Raw genomic sequence first — 21,641 nt, forward strand, 5'->3', positions numbered from 1 at the left:
AGCAAAGTATCTCTGGGTAGAGAAACTGGGTGTAGTACTCTGGGCAGATGTGCCTCCAGCGTAGGCACTGAGGCACAGAGACTCTGGGTATAGGTACCCCTGGTGCTCTGCGCATGGGTACTGGGGCACAGGCACGGGGGCAGGAAGTGGGGACCCCGGAGCCCCGGGTTGTGCTGTGCCTGTACCCCACCCTGCGAGCTGCCTCGAGGGGTTGCCCTGTGCTGTATGTGCCCGGCTCCCCTTGGGGCCGTGCCCGACTGGAGCCTGGAGGACAGGACGGTGGGCATCAGGGCGGCGGGGGGGAGGCTGCAGGGCCTCCAGACCGGGAAGGGCAGCAGCCTGGGCAGAGCCAAGGGCCCCGCCTAGGGTCACCCCACTGGGCTGAGAGGGCTCAGGACGGCGCCCGCCCGTGACCCCGCTCACAGGGCCCAGCAGTCAGCAGCAACTGTGGCTCCTCCCACCAGCCCACAGGGCTACAGGATGGGGCATGGGGGGGGGTCCTGGGGCCCAACGCTGAGCTGCAGAGCTGGGGATCTGTGTATGTGTGTGTGTTGGGGTGTGTCTGCGGAGAGTGCCTGTGGGGGTGTGTGTGCCTGTCTGTGTGGGGTGTGTGTGTAGGGGTGTGGGTGCATGTGTATGTGTGTGGGGTACATGTGTGCATGTGTGGGGTGTGTGTGTGTGCATGTGTGTTTGTGTGTGCGTGGGAGGGTGAGTGTGTGTATGTGTACATGTACATGTGTGTGCGTATGTGTACATGTACATGTGTGTGCATGTGTGTGTGCATGTGCGTGCATGTGGGAAGGTACGTGTTGTGCATGTGTTTGCCTGTGTGCGTGCATGTGTGTGCGTGCATGTGTGTGCATATGTGTGTACACATGTGCATGTCTGTATGCATGTGTACACGTGTGCGTGTCTGCATGCATGTGTGCATGTGTGTATGTGTACATGTACACGTGTGTGCATGTGTGCACGTGCGTGTGCGTGCATGTGTGCACATGTGTGTGCATGCGTGTGTGGGTGTATATGTGTGCATGTGGGGAGGTACATGTTGTGCGTGTGTTTGCGTGTGTGCATGCATGTGTGCATGTGTACACATTTGCATGTCTGCATGCATGTGCGTGTACACATGTGCATGCTTGCATGCATGTGTGTGTGCATGCGTGTGTGTGATGCGTGCTGGGGCTTGTCCTGCCTGGCATGGCTGGGCCAGCTGTGGGGCGTGGGGGAGGGGCGCTAATGAGTTCCAGGAGGTCAGTTGTGCAGGGCCAGCCTTAAAGCCTTTATTGGCGTCTCGGGAGGGGAAACCCGGATGTGGCCGGTATTTATTTTGGATTCACTTTTCTCTCCTTGCAGGCACTCGCAGGGGGGCTCTGGGCTCTTAAAGCCGCAGGACGGCTCTGCGGGGCTGGGCGCCACTTTGCTGGGCCCTGACAAAGAAAGGAAGCCTTGTCTGGGGGGCGTGAGCTTTACTCCAGACCCCCGCCCAGGGTGGGGGGGAAGGGCTGCCACACTAGGCCAGGTGGGGGGGTCTCAGCCTGCGCCTGCCGGCCACTCTCACCCTCCCCACCCCCGGGGGTACATGGGGAGCCCCCCGCCCCCCGCTGGGCGTGGGTGCCAGTGACCCAGGCCGCCAGCCCACAGGCAGAGCAGGCAGCCCTGGCCTCAGGCCTGGACGGGGCTCACACCGCCGGACCCCCAGCCCAGCCGTGACGGGGGGTGGGGGGTGGGCAGAGCGCCCCCTTCTCCAGGACTGACCTGCTGTGCTGTCATCCAGCTGCCCCAGGACCCTGCACGGATGTGCCCCGGGTCTGATGCCCCCTGGTGGCGGCAGCACAAGTGCCCTCTAGGCCCAGGCCCAGCTCTCAGGCCCGGCCCCCACAACCACACCCAGCAGAGGGGCCCTGCCCAGGTGGGCAGACAAGCCGCCCACAGCCGTGCCTCAGGGCAGCTTGCCCAGAGCCTGGCCCCAGGGCTCCCACACCACACTCTGAAGTGACCGCTCCCCCCGCCAGGCCCACTCCACACTGTCCAGTGACCACTCCCCCCCAGGCCCACTCCACACTGTCCAGTGACCACTCCCCCCCCAGGCCCACTCCACACTGTCCAGTGACCACTCCCCCCCGCCAGGCCCACTCCACACTGTCCAGTGACCACTCCCCCCCCGCCAGGCCCACTCCACACTGTCCAGTGACCACTACCCCCCGCCAGGCCCACTCCACACTGTCCAGTGACCACTCCCGCCAGGCCCACTCCACACTGTCCAGTGACCACTCCCCCCCGCCAGGCCCACTCCACACTGTCCAGTGACCACTCCCCCCCCGCCAGGCCCACTCCACACTGTCCAGTGACCACTCCCCCCCGCCAGGCCCACTCCACACTGTCCAGTGACCACTCCCCCCCCAGGCCCACTCCACACTGTCCAGTGACCACTCCCCCCCCCAGGCCCACTCCACACTGTCCAGTGACCACTCCCCCCCCCGCCAGGCCCACTCCACACTGTCCAGTGACCACTCCCCCCGCCAGGCCCACTCCACACTGTCTAGTGACCACTCCCCCCCGCCAGGCCCACTCCACACTGTCCAGTGACCACTCCCCCCCCCCCGCCAGGCCCACTCCACACTGTCCAGTGACCACTCCCCCCCCGCCAGGCCCACTCCACACTGTCCAGTGACCACTCCCCCCCGCCAGGCCCACTCCACACTGTCCAGTGACCACTCCCCCCCCAGGCCCACTCCACACTGTCCAGTGACCACTCCCCCCCCCAGGCCCACTCCACACTGTCCAGTGACCACTCCCCCCCCCCGCCAGGCCCACTCCACACTGTCCAGTGACCACTCCCCCCGCCAGGCCCACTCCACACTGTCTAGTGACCACTCCCCCCCGCCAGGCCCACTCCACACTGTCCAGTGACCACTCCCCCCCCTGCCAGCCCCACTCCACACTGTCCAGTGACCACTCCCCCCCCAGGCCCACTCCACACTGTCCAGTGACCGCTCCCCACCACCCGCCAGGCCCCAGGAAAGGACAGTGGGGCTGCTGCAGGTGGTCTCTCCACAGAGCCTGGTGCCCGCGCTAGGGCAGGGCCACACCTGTCCTTTGGTCTGGAGGGAGTGTGTGAGAAAGTGAGCCCAGACTGCAGCCTGCTGTGTGCACATGCAAGGCATGCACTGCACACACGTGCACACAGAGAGGCCTTGCATTCACAGGGACATGCACTGCACACACGTGCACACAGAGAGGCCGTGCATACACAGGGACATACACTGCACACACATGCACACAGAGAGGCCGTGCATACACAGGGACATACACTGCACACACACGACACATAGGAGCATACACTGCACGTGTGTGCACACAGAGGCCTGTGCACACAGCACATGTGTGTACATAGAGAGCCTTGCACATTCAGGGTGTACACTGAACACACATGCATGCAGGAACATGTGTGTACCTGGAGAGGCCTTGAACATGCAAGGCATACATGACACACACATGTACACACAGGGATGTGCTCTGCATAGATACACATGCACTGAACACATGAGAACATACACATGTGCACATTCATCCATAGTAGGGCTCATACGCCAAGGAGCACACGCAAGTTTCTTGTACCTGAGTAGACACACATGTGCAGCTCACGCAGGAACTGCCGTGTCGGCACCAACCAGAGCCCCGGAGCTGGCCAGACCCTCGTCTCTCGGGTGAGGAAATGGGGCCCGGCCCCGTGTCCCTGAGCCCCGGCCGGGCCCGGCGCGTGTCCATGCGCTGGCAGCGGAGAGCACGTGAGGACTCCGTGTCCACGAGAGAGCTGCTCCCCGGGGTCCCCACTCTCGGCCCTGGGTAGCGAGGCAGGGTCCGGCCTCCCGCTGCCCACTGAGCCCTGCCCTGTCCCCAGGTGGCCGCGCCGAGGGAGCTGCTGGACCAGCATGCACGACGGCGCCGAGCCCACACCGCCCACACGTACCGGCCCAGAAGTGAGCCAGCGGCCGGCCACGGGCGGGACTACGGACCTGCCCGGCAGCCTCGCCAGTGACCCTCACAGCCCCCCGATGGCTGCCGGGATCCCCCAAGGGGCCACTTGTCAGGGACCTCGCCACAGTGCTCGAGAGTCACTCGGCCCCGCGGACGCCCCCACCCCAGCACACAGACCTGGGGAGGCCTGCAGCCGTGTCAGAACGCACCTGCGTCACCAACACAGGAGCTGGGGCCTGGCAGGGATGGCCCGATGACCGTGCTGGGCCTGCCCCCCTCCCAGTGGCCCTGCTCGGCACCTGACTCCCTCCAGGCCCAGCCCCAGGCCTGCGGGGGACAGAGCGGTCAGCGGGAGGCGGCGTCTCCTGCTCTGTCCATCCAAGGGTCCCACCAGCGCCACAGCCCAGGACAGAGGGTGGCGAGGGCCAGGGCTTGGCCTGCTGGCCCCTCCCGTAGCTCCAGGGCACCCAGGCCTGAGGCCTCGACGACTGTGATGTCCTGGGGGGCACCCTGAGTGAGGCCGGGGTGGGGGGTTCGGAAGCCGATAAAGTGTGTGACGTCTGAGCTGTGTGTGGTCTCTGGGCTCGTCCCCTCCCGCCCCTGCAGCGGTGACATGGCTGACTTGGCCGTCACACCACCAGAAACCTGTTCCTGTGGCCGGAACCTGTGGCCCTCACTCAGTGACTCGCCGTCTGGGAGCTAGAGCAGGGCAGAGAGCGGGGACAGCGGGGACAGTGCTGGCCTCGCACCAGCAGCCTTGGGGACCCGAGTCCTGCACAGCTCAGCGCGTCCCAAAGAGCCGACGTGACAGAGCTGGACCAAGGCCCCGGGGCAAAGCCAGGACAAGGCCAGAGACACAGGCGGCGGGCGGTCGAATGGCCCCAGGCGTCTACAGCCGAGCTCCTGTCCCTGCCTGAGTGACAGGACGGAGAGGGGTGTCCCGAGCACTCTCCCCAGAGCCCTGCTCAGCCGTGCCTGGGCTTGCGGTCAGCCCACTGGATCTGCCCACCTCGGGACTGCCAGGAGTGGGTCCTGGCCCCGGGCTGGGAGGTGGACGGCCCCTGCAGGTGGCCAGGGGCGCCGAGCCCCGACCAACCCCCCTGGGGTCGCCTTAGCTGGAGGCCCGCGTGCCCGGCCAGCCGTGCGGGCTATGATAAATGTGGACTTTCTGAGCGGAGACAAAGGCGCCTTGAGGCCGGGAAACCTGGCCTGCGCTGGAAGTATTTCCTGAGCGTATTTTTAGCACCTGAAAAAAAAAATACCGCTTTTTTCTTTTTTGCCTGTAGAGCTGAGGGTGGTGGACGGGTGAGGGGCTATTTTAACTCCTGGTCTCCCAGACTGCCCGCCATCTGGGGGGCCCAGTGACCCCCCACGCAGCACAGCCCCACACACACTGGTTCTGAGGTCTCCGGGCCTGTGGCTGCACCTGTGCTGTGACCCCGAGCTCTGTGACCCCGTGCTCTCTGACCCCGTGCTCTCTGACCCCCATGTCCCACAGGGCTCTATTGAGCCCCACCCCACCGAGGGCAAAGGGCAGTCAGGTGTTAGGGACTCCCTCTAACAGGGACCCCACAGACAGTCCCAGCTCTGCCCTCAGGCTGCATGTAGACCCGTGTGAGCCTGGGACCATGTAAGAGCCACATGTGAGTGCAAGTTAGTATGTGAGTATGCGAGTCAGTGGGTGTCAGTGTATTAGAGAGTGAGTTAGTGTGTGTCAGTGTGAGTGTAGGAGTCAGCAAGTGTGTCAGTGTGTGTGTGAGAATCAACAGGTGTCAGCGTGTTAGTAAGTTTGTGAGCATGTGAGTACGTGCGTATGAGAATCAGCGTGTGTGTTGGTATATGTCACTGTGTGAGTGTGAGATTCGGTGAGTGCGTTAATGTCAGTGTGTCAATGTGTGAGTATCAGTGTGAGTACATGAGAGTATTTGGGAGCGTGAGTATGAGATTGTGAGGATGAGTGTGAACACATGAGCATTAGTGTCTCTGTGTGAGCATGTAAGTGTATGTGTGTTAGTGAATCAGTGTCAGCATGAGTGTGCATGAGTATATGTGAGCACGTGACTCTGAGTGTAAGTGTGTGCACAAGTATATGCATATAAAACTGCATGCATGAGAGTCAGTGTATGTTGCAAGTGTATGAATATTAAGCTGTGCACAAGTGTCAGTATTAGTACGTGTGAGCATGTAACTGCATGAGTATATGTGTGAGCCTGTAACTGTGTATAATGTGTGTCTGCATGTGTGCAAGCGCGTGACCATGTAATTGGGCATGAGATTGTCAGTGTTAGCATGTGCTTTGTGAACATGTAATGGTGCACAAGAGTGTTAGTGTGAGTAAATGTGAGAATGTATGAGCACGTAACTGCATGAGAGTGTCAGGGTGAGCATGTTGCAAGTGTGTGAACATGTAACTGCATAAGAGTGTCAGTGAGAGCACTGAACAAGTAGCTATGCATGAGAACATCAGTGTGTGTATAGTGTGTGCATGTAAATGTGCATGAGTGTCAGTGTGCACGTATGTGAGCATGTAACTGCACGAGAGTCATTGTGCATGTGTGTGAGCATATAACTGCACAGAAGTGTTGGTGTGCATACATGTGTGAGCACGTAACTGCACAGGAGTGTCAGCATGTATGAAAGTACTTAACAAGTAACTGCATGAAAATATCAGTGTGAGCGTGTGTATAGTGTGTATGAGAATATTGGTGTGAGCAATGTGTGAACATATAACTGTGCACAAGTGTTAGTATGCATGTGTGTGAGCCTGTAACTGTACAAGTGTCAGTGTGCTCATGTGTGCAAGTGTGAGCATGTAAATTACATGAGCATCAATGTGAACATATGTGCAACTGTGTGAATGTGTACTTGCATGAGAATGTCATTGTGGATATATGTGTGGGTGTGAGCACATAACTGCATGAGATTATCAGTGTGAATGTGTGTACAATGAGTGAGCACATAACTGCACAGGACTGTCAGTGTGTGTGAGTGTGAGCATGTAACTGTGCCCGAGTCAGTGTGTGGACAAATGTGTGAACATGTAACATCAGTGTGAGCATGTGTGCAAGTGTGAGCATATAACTATGCATGTGTGTCAACGTGAGCATGTGTACAAGTTCATAAGCTTGTAACTACATGGGAGCATCAGTGTGAGCATGTGTGTGAACATGTAACTGCACAAAAACATTGGTGTGTGTATGTGTATGAACATGTAACTTTGTGAGAGCATCAGTGTGAGCATGTGTGTGAATGTGTGAACATGTAACTGCAAAAGTATAAGTGTGAGAATGTGTGTGCAAGCATATAACCGCATGAGTATCAGTGTGTGTAACCTTGTAACTGCATGATAGTGGGGTATGCATGTGTATGAGCATGTTGCTATGCACAAGAGCACCAGTGTGAGCATGTCTATGTGAACACGTAACTGCACAAGAGTGTCAGTGTGTGTGAACACGTAACTGTACGAGAGCATCGGTGTGAGTGTGGATATGAACATGTAACTGCAGGAGAGCATCCGTGTGAGCGTGTGCATGAGTGTGTGAGCAGGCACTGATGACCGGTGGTGGAGCATGTGTGTGGGGTGTGCCGTGCAGATGGGGTGGTGCTGTGCATGAGTGTGTGTGTGTGTGTGTGTGTGTGTGTGTGTGTGTGTGTGTGTGTGTGTGTGCAGGACGGTGCCTCCCTCTGGAACCGTGGGTCCCGCTGCACAGGCCTGGAGCCCCTGAGCTCTGCCTGCTGCAGGGGCGCAGAGGTGGCCCCGCGGGCCGACTCTCCTGCAGGACCCCGGGTGGGGGCTGCGAGCGCTGCTCCTCGGGAGCCCGACCCGGGTCTTCCCTGCAGCCTGGTGGGCGAGGCGCCCCCACCCTACCCACACCGGTTGGGCGCCGGGCGGGGGTCGCGAGGCGGGAACCGGGCGGCGCGCTCCGCCTCGCGGCCTGGCGCTTTAAGAGCCCCCCGGGCGCGTGTCCCCGCCCCGGCCCTGCCCAGTCCGGGACCGCCCCGCGGGGTCCTTAAGGAGCCGCCTCGGGGGCGGGGCGCCCCGACACGGTCCCGCCCGGCGCCTTCCTCGTCGCAGCGGCGACCGGGAGCGGCCGCAGGCAGCGAGACCGGACCCGGCGCGGAGCGCTCCGACGGCGCGGCCCGGCCAGGCTGCGCCTCCGACTCCCGGGGACCGCGACGCCCGCGCCGTCGCCTCCAGTGCCCGCTGTCCCGCGGCGCCCCGCTCCGTCCGCCTTGCGTCCGGCGACCCCGCCGCATCCTCTGCCCCATTCCGTCCCCCCAGCCCCACTGTCCCCCTGCGCTCTGCTCCGCCCCCTGCGCCTATCTGTGCCCCCTGCGCTCCGTCCCCCCTGCCCCTCTCCGTGCCCCTGAACCCAGTCCCCCCTGCCCCTCTCCGTGTCCCTGAACCCAGCTCCGTCCTCTGAGCCCAGCCCTGTCCGTCCCCCCCGCCCCCGCCGCCGCGCTCCGTCCCCCGCGCTCCGTCCCCCTGAGCCGCGCTCCGTCCCCCGCGCTCCGTCCCCGCTGTGCTCCGTTCCCTGAGCTCGGTCCCCTCTGTGCTCCGTCCCCCTGCGCCCAACTTTTGTCTCTGCGCTCCGTCCCCCGCTCGGTCCCCTTACGCCCAGCTCTGTGCGTCCCCCGCTCGGTCCCCCTGCGCCCAGCTCTGACCGTCCCCTGCTCGGTCCCCCTGCGCCCAGCTCTGTGCGTCTCCCGCTCGGTCCCCCTGCGCCCAGCTCTGACCGTCCCCTGCTCGGTCCCCCTGCGCCCAGCTCTGTGCGTCTCCCGCTCGGTCCCCCGCGCCCCGTCCGCGCGCCCCGCCGACCCCCGCAGCCGTCCTGACCCGCGATGCGGCGCGCCGCCGCCTGGGCGCTGCTCTGGACCGTGGCCCTGGGGCTCGGGGCGCGCGGGGCGCGCGGCGCGGTGGCCCTCGCCGACTTCTACCCGTTCGGCGTGGAGCACGGCGACTCCGTCACCCCGAAGCAGGACGACGGCGGCTCGGGGCTGCGGCCGCTCTCCGTGCGCTTCCCCTTCTTCGGCGCCGAGCACTCCGGCCTCTACGTGAGTACCGGCCAGCCGCGGCACCGGGCGGGTGGAGAGGGCACAGCTTCCTCCCTCCCTACCCGGCCTGCAGCTGACAGCGGCGCGCGCCCCGCGGACCCCGCGCTCACCAGCCTGGCCTCAGCCCTGCCCCCAGCAGAAACACCTGGAGGCTGAGAACTCGCAGAGTGGGGCGTGGGGGTCCCTCCTGCAGCGCCTACAGACACACACACTTACACATACACACACGCGCGCGCACCCCCAGGGAGCTGCCCCTTCCTCTCAGCCCTGCCCAGCCCAGCCCTGGGGAGACTGAATGTTTGGGCGCGCCTGGCTGGAGCCCGGCACTTACGGGGTGGGGTGTGTGCTGAGTCCCAGCAGCGCCGTGGCGCCCCCAGCTCCCGTGCCCCTGCCCACCCTTGTGCCCTGCCACTACGGGGCACAGCACCTCGTGGGCACCATCGTCACAGTGCTCTTGGTCAAAACGTCCCTTCAGCTTCTGGGTGCCGTCGTCCTTGGTGGGCCTCCAGGACAGGGTGGGGACAGAGGTGCCGTGGCTGGGTCAACCTCTCAGGTCCAGACTGAGCTGGGGGTCAGCACGGGGTGCCCTTGGGCACTCTTACTTGGGGAGCACTTTGGCAGCAGTCCCAGCAATGGCTCCCCTGGGGGGACAGAGAGGGGCCCTGTGGGGGGCCCCCGGGGGCGGACACAGCACGCCCGGCACCATCCCCACCCCTGGGCCTCCTCAGACACGCGTCCAGCCCCCACTGGCCACCTGCCCTCACTCCCACTGGGTGCGGGGGTCAGCAGCACGTCCCCAGGGGTCCCGCCTAGCTCTGTGCCGGGGACTGAGCCAGACTCGGGCGGGCGTGCAAGGCCCACCTCTCCGCACTGGTGCAGAAACACACACACACTCCCGGCTGCTCGCTGGGCAGTGCCCCGGCACGGTGCTCTCAGAGTGGAGAGAGCCTGGCCAGTGCTCCGTGTCCAGGCTCTGTGCGTGGTCACGTAGGAGAGTGGCCTTGTCCGGAGGAAATGCAAGCGCCTGGAGGGTGGGATGTCTGGCCGGACTGTCCTCCCAGGGTCCCCAGGAAACGGGCCTGACTGGGGGACCAACCTGGACGCAGCAGACGGCAGCAGAGGCAGCCCAGGCGGTGCCCTTGGGGTGGGGCAGCAGGTGCCCAGCTGTTGGCTGGGCCGGGTGGCAGGGACACCCAGGCGCTGTGGCAGGCGTGTGTCTGAGGTGACTCTGGTCTCTGAGGGGCACTAGCCGGGTGAGCTGCTGAGAGCAGGGGAGGGGACAGTGGAGGGACAGGCTGTGACGCCGTGGGGTGGGCAGAGGCAGGAGGGAAGGAGGGCAGGTGTGCCCCACCCCGGGACAGCCCCCAGCCTCTGCCCACCTGCTGCCCCGAGGGCTGTGCTGGCCGCCCCCTTCCCACAGGTCTGGGTCTCCATCAGGAGGCTGGTGTCCCTGGGCCTGCCCCCTCGCCTGGAAAGCCCAGAGTAACGAGCCCGCCTGCTCTTCCCCCCGGGGTGTGGCCTCCGCAGCGCCCAGCCAGGAGCCCCTCACAGTTCCTCACAGGCCGCGGGTGCTCTGGAATCTCCAGAACATTCTGGGCCCTTCCCTGGGTCCAAACCCTCCGGCCTGGCCTCAGCAAGAGGCCTCCGAGGTGGGAAAACAAGAACCCAGCCAGAACAAACCCCGAGCCCCAGGTGGAGGACTGGGAGCACTGCAGGGAGGGGGAGTCGGTGGGGCCCTGCCTCGCAGGGATGCAGCTCCAGCACTGCACGCCACAGCGGCGCAGGTGTGAGGGGGGGAGGGCTGCTCCCCGAGCCCCACCTCCCAGGTCACGCAGCAGAACCCGAGCCCAGCCATGCGTGGGTGCTCGCACGGTCCCTCCAGGGAAAGGAAACAGGTTTAGTCCAGGCGCTGCCAGCACCAGCTGACTGTGCCGGGCCACCCGCCTTGCCCCCACCCACCCCTGCCCACACCCAGGGCCAGGGTGCTGCTGCTCCTGGACGGGGCTCCGGGCCCAAGGACAGCGGCCATCTGCGATGTGGCCAAGAGGCCCAGAACTGACACTAGTACACACAAGGCCTCTACACACTGCAAACCCCATGCCTCACACCACACACACTAACACACACCACACACACCTCACACCACACACCTCACACTTCACGTCACATCAACTTCATACCACATACCTCACACCACACACACCTCACACCTCACGTCACATCAACTTCATACCACACACTTCACACCAAGCACCTCACACCACATAACTCACATCACACACACCTCAAACCGCACACCTAACAACATCTCACACCACTCAAACCTCATACTACAGATACCTCCTCATACAACCTCACACCGTACATCACTCACCCCTCACGTGACACAGACCTCATACCATACACACCTAATAAAACACACATATCACATCATACACACCTCACACCACACACCTCACATCACACACACTTCACACCATAAACCTTTCAAACCACACACTTCACATCACACACCTCACGTGACATAAACTTCATACCACACACTTCACACCTCAACTCACACACCTCATAACATACCTCACATCATACACTTCATACCACACACTCAAAACACACACCACACATCACACACTTCATACCACACGTACCTCACATCATACACACCTCACCCCATACACCTCTCATACCACACATACCTCATGCCACACACCTCATACGAAGCACACTTCACATGACACACACCTCATACCACACACTTCACACCACAGACATCTCATATCACACCACACACCTCACACCAGACTTCTCACATCACACATAGCTGATAGCACACACACCTCACATCACAGCCAACTCATATCACACACCTAACATCACACACCTTACACCACACACCTCACCACATACACACATAACTCATACCACACACTCACATCATATACACCTCACACCACACATACCTCACCCAACAGATATCTCACATCACACACTTCATACCCCATACACCACTCACACCACATATACTTCAGACCACACACACCTCACCCCACACACACCCCTCATACCACACACATCTCCTACCACAAACACCTCACCTCATAATCTCACACCACACACACCTCACACCACAGACATCTCACATCACACATATATCACATCACACCTTGTACCACACATATCATACCACACAGACCTCGCACCACACATTTCTAGTACCATACAACACACACTTCACATCACACATACCTCATACCACACACTGTAAACCCCACACCTCTTACCACACACCTCATACCACACACTACAAACCTGATACCTCACACCACACACATCTAATACCACACAAACCACACACCTCACATTATACATACACCACACTGAAAGTCTCACACTGTGCACCTCATACTACATATAATCTCACATCACACATACTTCATATAACCAATGCCACACACCAGAGACCTCATATCACACATAGCTCACATCACACACTGCAAACCTCATACCACACACACCTAATGTACATACCACACACCTCACATCACAGACCTTATACATACATAATACCACACACCTCACAACATACACACCTAATACATACACCTCTCACACCTCACATCACACATACCATCTACCACATGTACCTCACAGCACATACACATAATACCACACACCACACATTTTTTAGTGCTATTGTGATAAATATATATGGACTGTAGCAATAGCACAACGGGTAGGGTGTTTGCCTTGCATGCAGCCGACCCTGGTTCAATTCCTCTGCCTGCCCGCATGGCAGAGCCTGGCAAGCTACCAGTGGCATATTCGATATGCCAAAAACAGTAACAACAAGTCTCACAATGGAGATGTTACTGGTGCCTGCTCGAGCAAATTGATGAACAATGGAATGACAGTGCTACAGTGCTACGATACATTTCACATCACACATACCTCATACCACACACCACAGACTTCATTTTATATGCACCTCATACCACATATCACATATCTTACATACCACATACCTCATAACATACACATCTCAGACTAGACACCTCACATCATCACACCTTATACCATACACACCTTACACCACACACTACAAACATCACACCTTATTTCACATACATGTAATACAACACAAACCACAGATACCTAATACTGTATACACCTCATACCTTACACATAGCACACCTCACACAACTCATACCGCACACCTCACACATCACACATACCTCATACCACACACTTCACATCACACATACCACACACCCTATACCATATACCTAATTCTATAAGACTGCGCCACAGACATCATACACACCTCATACCACACACTTCACATACTTTATACCATAATAGCAAAGTTCTCACTTCATACCACACATCTAATGCCTCACATACCCAAACACCACACATATCTCATACCATACACACCACACACCTCATACTACAAACACCATATACCCCAATACCTAATACCACAAACATCTCACACACCACACACCTCATATCATATACACTTTACACCTCACATCACATACCTCACATTACACATAATTCACATACCACACACCTCATGCCACAATGACTCATACCACACCCCTCATATCACACACACACACTTCATATACACCATATACTTCAAACATCAAAAACACCTCACTTCACATACCATACAAATGTCACACACCACATACCTAACACAGGTCATACCAAACACATCTCATACTATACATGCTTTCATACCACATACACCTCACACTCCATATGCCTCAGACACACCTCATATACCTCACAAAACACACACCTCACTCACCTCAACTACACACATTTCACACACTACATACTTCATGCCTCACACAACTCACACCTCATACCACACGACATGCCTCACATATCTTACACATCACACACCTCACAAACCATATACCACAAAACGTGACATACCTCACAAAACATGCACCTCATCTCAAGCCACACACACTTCATGCACTGCACACCTCGTTTTGCACAACTCATATCTCATACCACACCACAAATCTCATACCACACCACATACCTCACACACCTTACAAACCATGTACCACACACCACACATATCTCAACATATCACACACTTCATGCTACACATATCATACCACTCACCTTATACTACACAGAGCAAGCCTCACATCAAAATCCTCACACACTTCATACCACACCACACATACCTTACACCACATCTTACACCACACCTTACACACCTCAAACCATACGCATTTTACAACCTCACGCCACATAAACCACACACCTTACTGCACACACATTACACACATGAAAATCATACCATATACACCTCTCACACCTCAAACATATCTCATAACACACACCTCACGCTGAATATACCTTACAACACACATACCTCACATATTACACCATGCTGTTCACAAACCCCACACACCTTACACACTTCATACCATATACACCTCAACCTCAAACACCTCACACCACACACTCATACATACCACACACCACACCTCACATACCACAAACTCCACACAGACCTCATATCATATACTCACACCACACAACTCACATGTATCACATTGCACACCTCATACATCTCATACCACTTACTTCACACACTGAAAACCACACAAAACACACCTCACACTACTCATACCTCATACCTTGTATCACACACCTCATACCACATACCTCAGACCAAATCACACATACTCACATACACGCATTACACTAAACTCCTATCATATAACCTCACAAGCCTACAAACCTCACACACAACACATACATTCCTCCCGGCACACATGCCTCACACACCTGACAGACCTCATACCACATATACCACACCACCTCACATATTCAATACACATTCACCTCACACCAAACACACCCCACACATACCACACACCATACACCTCACATCAGACACTTTGCATGCATCTCACATACTTCACACCTTAAGACCGCAGCATCTTACTCATGCCTCATATCAGATACATCATGCACGTGTCACATCTCTCACACCACACTCAAGTTCACATGCACACACCGTGCCTCGGGGTTGGATCTGCACTTGAAGGCAGGAAGGGCACGGGCAGTGGGGGGAGTGTGGGAGGGCAAGGGAGGGGCACGGAGACGGGGAGAGCGGACCGGAGGCTCCTGTCCGCAGCAGCCCTGACCTCCCCCCTACCCAGAACCCGAAGCCTGTGGCCGCCGCTGGCCCCCAGAGCTGCCTCTTCTGTGGGACCGTGTGTCCAGGAATGTGCTGCAGCCAGCACCCCTCAGGGCCCCTCACCCCTGCCCCACCCGACGCCCGGGTGCTACCAGGTTGTCTTTCGGGGTGTTCCGAGGACAGGCGGATCTGGTGTGGAGGAGCAGGGCGCGGCCACTCGCCCGCAGCAGACATTCGCTGGCAGCAGCTCCCGGTTAGGGAGCTTCCCGCGGCCGCCCAGGGCTCGGGGACTGGCAGGTGGCTCTGGGTGTGCTGAGGCGCGTTTGCTTGTGGTCCTGGGGGTAGCCTGGGCCTCCCCTGAGCCAGGCCCCGCCCACCCCGCCTGCAGCCCCTCCTCTCCGGCACCACACACCACAGGTCTCGGGTCCGTCCAGGGAGGACGTGCTCATGCTCCTCCCTGGCAGCCGGGCAGAGGCACCCCGGACCCTGCCCCCTGCCGCTGCCCGCACAGCCCCCCTGACTGGTGCCGCCAAAGCCCCTTCCCAGCTGCCATCCCGCTGCCTCTCCCGGGCTGGGCTCCGCGTCTGCAGTGTTGCTTGTGGTTTTATGCCGCCCCTCTGGGCCCGGCTGGACTCACCCAGAGACCAGGTGCTCCTGGGGCGGGCGGGTGGGCGGGTCGTTGGGGCGTGTGGCTCTGGCCCTCTCCCGCAGTCCCAGGGGCTGTGCCCACTCCCTCCCAGGCTCACCTCTGCCTCCAGCCTCGGTGGCCCGGCCCTGCCACGCCTTCTCCCTCGAGCTAACGCCCAGGCACTGCCCCGTCGACCAGGCCTCCGAGCTGGCTGGGGGCGAACATCTTACTCCTCTGGCCTTGGACACGCTCGTCATTCCCACACTCGCACCAGCACCGTCTTTCCCTCCCCACAGGCCACCCTGTCTTTCCTTCCTCGGCAGCCTCCACATGTGTGTGCATGTGTGTGTGCATGCGTGTGTGCGTGCGTGTGTGTGCGCGTGTGTGTGCGTGTGTGTGCATGCGTGTGTGTGTGTGTGCATGTGTGTGTGTGTGTTTGGGTCACACTGGCGATGCACAGGGGTTACTCCTGGCTCTGCACTCAGGAATCACTCCTTGGGAATCGAACCCGGGATGGCCGCATGCCTGTGCTATCTCTCCAGCCCCCCCTTCCCCCTCCCCCAGCCTCCAGCTCACTTCCTGTTATTTTCTGATTCTGTGTCGGGCCCCTGAGCCAGGCCCCCTGCCACCACCCCCTCCGGAGGTCTGTCCTGAGCACTCTAGGAAGCCCCCGCCCTGTGTATTTCCCCGGGCCCTTTCTCACCTACCCCACCAGAGTATGAGGCTTGTTCCTGGATATTTTCTGTTGGAACCTGGGTAAGCTCACAGAAACCAAATTCACCCCGGGGTGGGGCCTTTGCCTTGCACACCGCTGACCCGGTCTGGATCCCCGGCGTCCCACATGGTCTCCCGAGCACCACCAGGGGTGATTCCTGAGCACAAAGCCAGGAGTAACCCCTGAACACTGCTGGGCGTGGCCCCCAAATGGAAACAAAGCAGAACAAATTCTCCCCAGGGCGGGTCCGCTGTGACCGGGCTCCTGAGTGTCAGTCTCTCCCCCCTGTCCACACGCTGAGCCTTGGCCGGGGCTTCTCTGCGGACCCCCAGGGTGGCGGCTTCAGGGGCCGGGGCTAAAGGCCCAGGCTGCAGGGCCAAGGACTGGAGCCTGGGGGTTTCGCCTGTCGGTTGTGATTGCACTTGAGGGTGCACACACCCACCCTGGTCTGGTACCTGCACTCCCCCCTGGCGGCACCCCTCCCCGGCCCCCTGCCTGCCTCTCCCGGCTTCTCCCTCGGTGACCGAGGGTGGGCCAGAGGAGGGAGGCGCTTGCGTGCCTGGGCCCCGGGCTCCATTCCCACCGGCAGGGCTCAGCCCAGGGCACCCCGAGCATTCCGGCCCCTCGAGACTCTGAGGCCTTGTTGCTGGGACCACCAGGGCCTGTTTCAGGGTCCTTCTCCCCAGGGCCCTGGCCTCTGGCTCGCGTGGGCCTTTGGGGTCTCCCGGCCCCTCGGACACACCTATCAAACACCTCGACACGGGCGCCCCGGCCCGCCTGTCGGAGGACAGTGGGAACGCACAGGGCCCCACCTGCAGGGAGGCCTCTCCTCAGACCCCACGGACTCTGTGCCCCCGGAAGCCCCCCTCCTCCTCACCGCCTCTGAAGCCGGTTTTGGCAAGAGCAACGTTCTAGCCGTCTTTCCATTTCTTCGCTTTCGCTGTTCTGAAAACTGTAAAGATGTTTGTAAGATCTTGTTGACGGTCTTCCCTGGAGGTGTCCGAGTTTGCGGCCACGTTCCCCGCCCTGCGTCCAGCAGCGACTGGACTCTCCACTCCCCCCAGCACTTCAGGCTCAGTAAACCAGGCTTCGGCTTTGTTGATTCACTTGATTCAGTGTTTGTTTTCTAGCTTATTCACTTACTTTTTATTTTGAAATTTTTACCTGTATTATTCTGGTCTTGCTGTATCTGGGTTACTGACTGACTTGGGGGTTTATCTGCTAAGTGTGCGGCTGCAAGCCTGCCTGCCCGCCTACGAGTCGGCCCCTGCTGCCTTGTGCTCACATCTGCTCTCACCTCCCCTTTGCTCCTGCCTCTCCTAGTTACCCAGGCGTATTTCTTGATTACCACACACGGCACTTTTCAATGTTTTTTCATTCTGGTCTCCGGTATAATTGCTCTGTGGACAAAGAACACAGTTGATTTTTTCACAACTATTTGGAATTTGTTGACAGTTGCTTTGTGGTCTGTGTACAGTTTTAAAAAAGGCAGGGTGGGGGAAGGATTCTGTTATCTACTTGGCCACTTATTTGCATCATTTAAATTTTCCATATTCTGATTGATCGTGTTTTTGCCTGGTCTATAGTTCAGTAGAGAGGTGTGTTGAAATGTTGAAATGTCCCATTGGTATGAATCAACATTTTTTTTTTATGTTGTTTTTGTTGTTGTTGTTGTTGTTTTGCTTTTTGGGTCACACCTGGCAATGCACAGGGGTTACTCCTGGCTCATGCACTCAGGAATCACTCCTGGTGGTCTCAAGGGATCATATGGGATGCTGGGAATCGAACCCGGGTCGGCCGTGTGCAAGGCAAATGTCCTACCCGCTGTGCTATCGCTCCAGCCCCCATTTTATGGTGCTTCAAATTTACAGACATTAGCCCTGTTGTCAGGGCGGAGAGACGGCAGGGCTAAGGCCTTGCCTCTCTCCGACCCTATTCAACTCCCGCACTGCAGCTGTTCCCCTGAGCACCGCAGGGTTCACTTCCGAGCTGCCTCCTCTCGAGGTGAGGCTCTGTCCAGCCCCGCACGCTGGCCCCGGCACAGCCCCGGACAGTGTAAGCACCCTGGACAGCGCAGCTAAGCGGAACACGCGTCGCTCCCAGGCGCCTTGTGGGGCCCACGCGCCTTCTGTGCCCGGTCCCACCTGCTCTCCGCTGCCCCCGCCCCCCTCCACCTGTCCCCGTGTCCCGGGCGTCCCGCTCTCTTTCCCACAGACACGTGGTTAGTCCAGCATCCCCACCCTACCGAGCGGGCCGGGCCCCTGCCTCTTCTCTGGGGCGAGCACCAGCCAGCCGAGCCCTTTGCTTGTGCGCTGGCCGTGCCCCGGTTGGACCCGAGACCCCCAGCAGTCTGGGGCAGGTCCAGGAGCCCGAAGCATCTTCTCTGCCCAGGAGCCGGGAACCCTGCATGGTGCCTTAGCGAGAGGCCATGCCAGGGACCCTGCGCTGGCCCGTGGGGTGCCCCTCGGGGGGGCAGGAGGGAGCCGGCGGCTGCCCCGGGAAGGCCCTGGCCCGGCAGGCCCCTCCCGGAGGCCCCTCGGGGGTCGGCCAGCCCCCCCGCCCCGCCCACCCCAGCTCTCTGTCCGCAGGTGAACAACAATGGGGTCATCTCCTTCCTGAAGGAGGTGTCGCAGTTCACCCCCGCCGCCTTCCCCATCGCCAAGGACCGCTGCGTGGTGGCAGCCTTCTGGGCCGACGTGGACAACCGGCGTGCCGGCGACGTGTTCTACCGCGAGGACACGGATGCCCGCACGCTGCGCAGGGCCAGCGACGACGTCCAGCGCTACTTCCCCGAGCTGCCCGGCTTCTCGGCCACCTGGGCCTTTGTGGCCACCTGGTACCGCGTGACCTTCTTCGGAGGCAGCGCCTCTTCCCCCGTGAGTCTGGAGAGGCCGGCCAGGAGCGAGCTGGGAGCAGGGGGCCGCTGGCCCTGCGGGAATAAGCCCGCGGCACTGGCCGCCATGGGGCTCGAAAGCAGTGACCGCCACGTCACAGCGGTGCCGGGACACGGCGCTGGCCAGCCCGGGACCCTGGAGGGGCTGGGGGATGGGCCGGGTGGGGGTGCTTGGTGGGAGAGGCCGGCCGGTGGGGGCTGGGGGTCTTCAAGTGCCACCGACTCTGTGAGCTCGGCCGAAGGAGCAGTGTGGGGACCCCATGGCGCCTCCTCTCCCCGGGGCACCTCCCGCTGCCCTCTTACCCGCAGGGGCTCTGGGGGAGGGGCCCGGCCCCCAGGGGATGGCTGGCGTCTCCCCCAAGTCTCCCGCCGTGTCTGCCATCCCGGTCCCAGGTCCTGTCCCGGCTGCGACGGCCCGGCCCGCCCCCCTCCTGCTTCCTCGGGCCCCACTGCCCATCAGAGACCCTGTGCCCCAGCACCCGGGGAGCCCGCGTGGGTCAGAGGTCAGAGAGGGGTCAGGCTGCCCCTCTGCTCGCAGGTGAACACGTTCCAGACGGTGCTTCTCACGGACGGCAGCGCCTCCTTCACCATCTTCAACTACGCAGCGGTCACCTGGACCACGGGCACGCACGCCAGCAGCGGGGGCAACGCCTCGGGCCTGGGGGGCATAGCGGCCCAGGTGAGCCAGAGGCACCTTCCCACCCGTGACCTCCGGCCCACGCCCTGTGACCTCAGCCGGGCTGTCTCGCCCCCAGGCCGGCTTCAACGCGGGGGACGGGCAGCGCTACTTCAGCATCCCCGGCTCCCGCACGGCCGACATGGCCGAGGTCGAGGCCACCACCAACGTGGGCGTGCCAGGGCGCTGGGCCTTCCGCATCGACGGCGCGCAGGTGCACGTGGGGGGCTGCGGCCACGCAGGTAAGGGCCCGAGGGGACCCCCTCCGAGCAGCCGGGCAGGGTGGAGGGCCCACAGGCCTGTCGGGGGCAGGAGGCAGGGCCCACCCACCTCTGCTGAGGACCCACAGTTGTAGGGTGGGTATGGGCCCAGGCAGGCCCGGGGGACAGGGCAGGGGTCGAGACGCCGGCTGAAAGTTTGGGAAGACCTGAGTCTGGGCTTGACTGTTGGGCGTCCAGCAGGAAGCCCCCCCCCCACACACATGCACACGTATACACATGTACAATCACATATGTACACACGTGTATACATTGGCACATGTATACACATGTACACACATGCGCACTTATACATACACGCACACACAATGCATCACACTCATAGTACACTCTAACACACACACAGACTTGTACACATATACCCATACACATACACACTCACATGTACTCATACTCAAAAACATGTATGCACACTCACACATACTTACACATGCACACTGATATATTCACACACATATATATTCATACTCATTTACATATATCCACACTCCATACATACATGTGCACATTTATGCCAACACATGGTCGTACTATGCATTCTCGTCATACTCAAGTAATCACATGCATACAAACTTGTACACATGAACACATGTGCATGCACTTGAACACTTGTACATGCACAAATGCATGCATATACAGATACATGTACAGATACATGTACACCCATGCATATGTACTTACATATGCATGCATACATGATGCATATTTGTAATACATCCATATGCCTTTACACATAAGCACATGTATACACATACATGCTCACACTTGTATATACATGCATGCATGTGCATGTATGTACTTGCACTCATACTTGTACAAAGGTGCATGCTTGTACATATACATGCATGCTCATAGGTGAATATACACTTGCACATGCTTACACAATGCACACATTCACACTTGTGCATATATGTGAATATGAATGTGTATTCATGCTTCTGTACATGTATGCATGCACGCACTTGTACATGCTTATGTACATAATTGTACATGCATGCATGCCTATGTATATGCATACAGGCTTCTTTCTACATAACACATGTGTTCACATATGAACACACTTGTACATGTATGCTCACAGACATGCATGTACTTCTATACACACGTGTATGCACACTCTTGTACACATGCTCCAGTCCCTGACAGCGGCATCTCCCACTCAGGCCTGGTGCTCACTGCCCAGTGCACCTGCTTGTTGGGGCCTGCAGGGGTCGCAGGCGTGCTCTGTGCAGCCCAGGCCCAC

At 59.3% G+C, this 21,641-nt stretch overlaps 2 protein-coding genes across 2 annotated transcripts in view; both read left to right on the plus strand.

Annotated features, from left to right (window-relative positions):
- The window catches only part of CROCC2 (ciliary rootlet coiled-coil, rootletin family member 2), a 36,448-nt gene extending 31,976 nt beyond the window's left edge, over window positions 1-4,472 (plus strand). Inside the window, exon 28 of the mRNA XM_055121188.1 lies at window positions 3,902-4,472. Within this exon, the coding sequence (XP_054977163.1) occupies window positions 3,902-4,039 (138 nt within the window). The 3' untranslated portion in view covers window positions 4,040-4,472. The remainder of the gene's footprint in view (window positions 1-3,901) is intronic.
- Window positions 4,473-8,820: 4,348 nt separating this feature from the next.
- Window positions 8,821-21,641, plus strand: part of SNED1 (sushi, nidogen and EGF like domains 1) — a 28,946-nt gene continuing 16,125 nt past the window's right edge. Inside the window, exons 1-4 of the mRNA XM_055122702.1 lie at window positions 8,821-9,033; window positions 19,140-19,427; window positions 19,983-20,123; window positions 20,200-20,362. Coding sequence (XP_054978677.1) covers window positions 8,821-9,033; window positions 19,140-19,427; window positions 19,983-20,123; window positions 20,200-20,362 — 805 coding nt within the window. The remainder of the gene's footprint in view (window positions 9,034-19,139; window positions 19,428-19,982; window positions 20,124-20,199; window positions 20,363-21,641) is intronic.

The sequence above is a fragment of the Sorex araneus genome, chromosome X (assembly GCF_027595985.1).
Source record: "Sorex araneus isolate mSorAra2 chromosome X, mSorAra2.pri, whole genome shotgun sequence".
Taxonomy (NCBI): domain Eukaryota; kingdom Metazoa; phylum Chordata; class Mammalia; order Eulipotyphla; family Soricidae; genus Sorex; species Sorex araneus.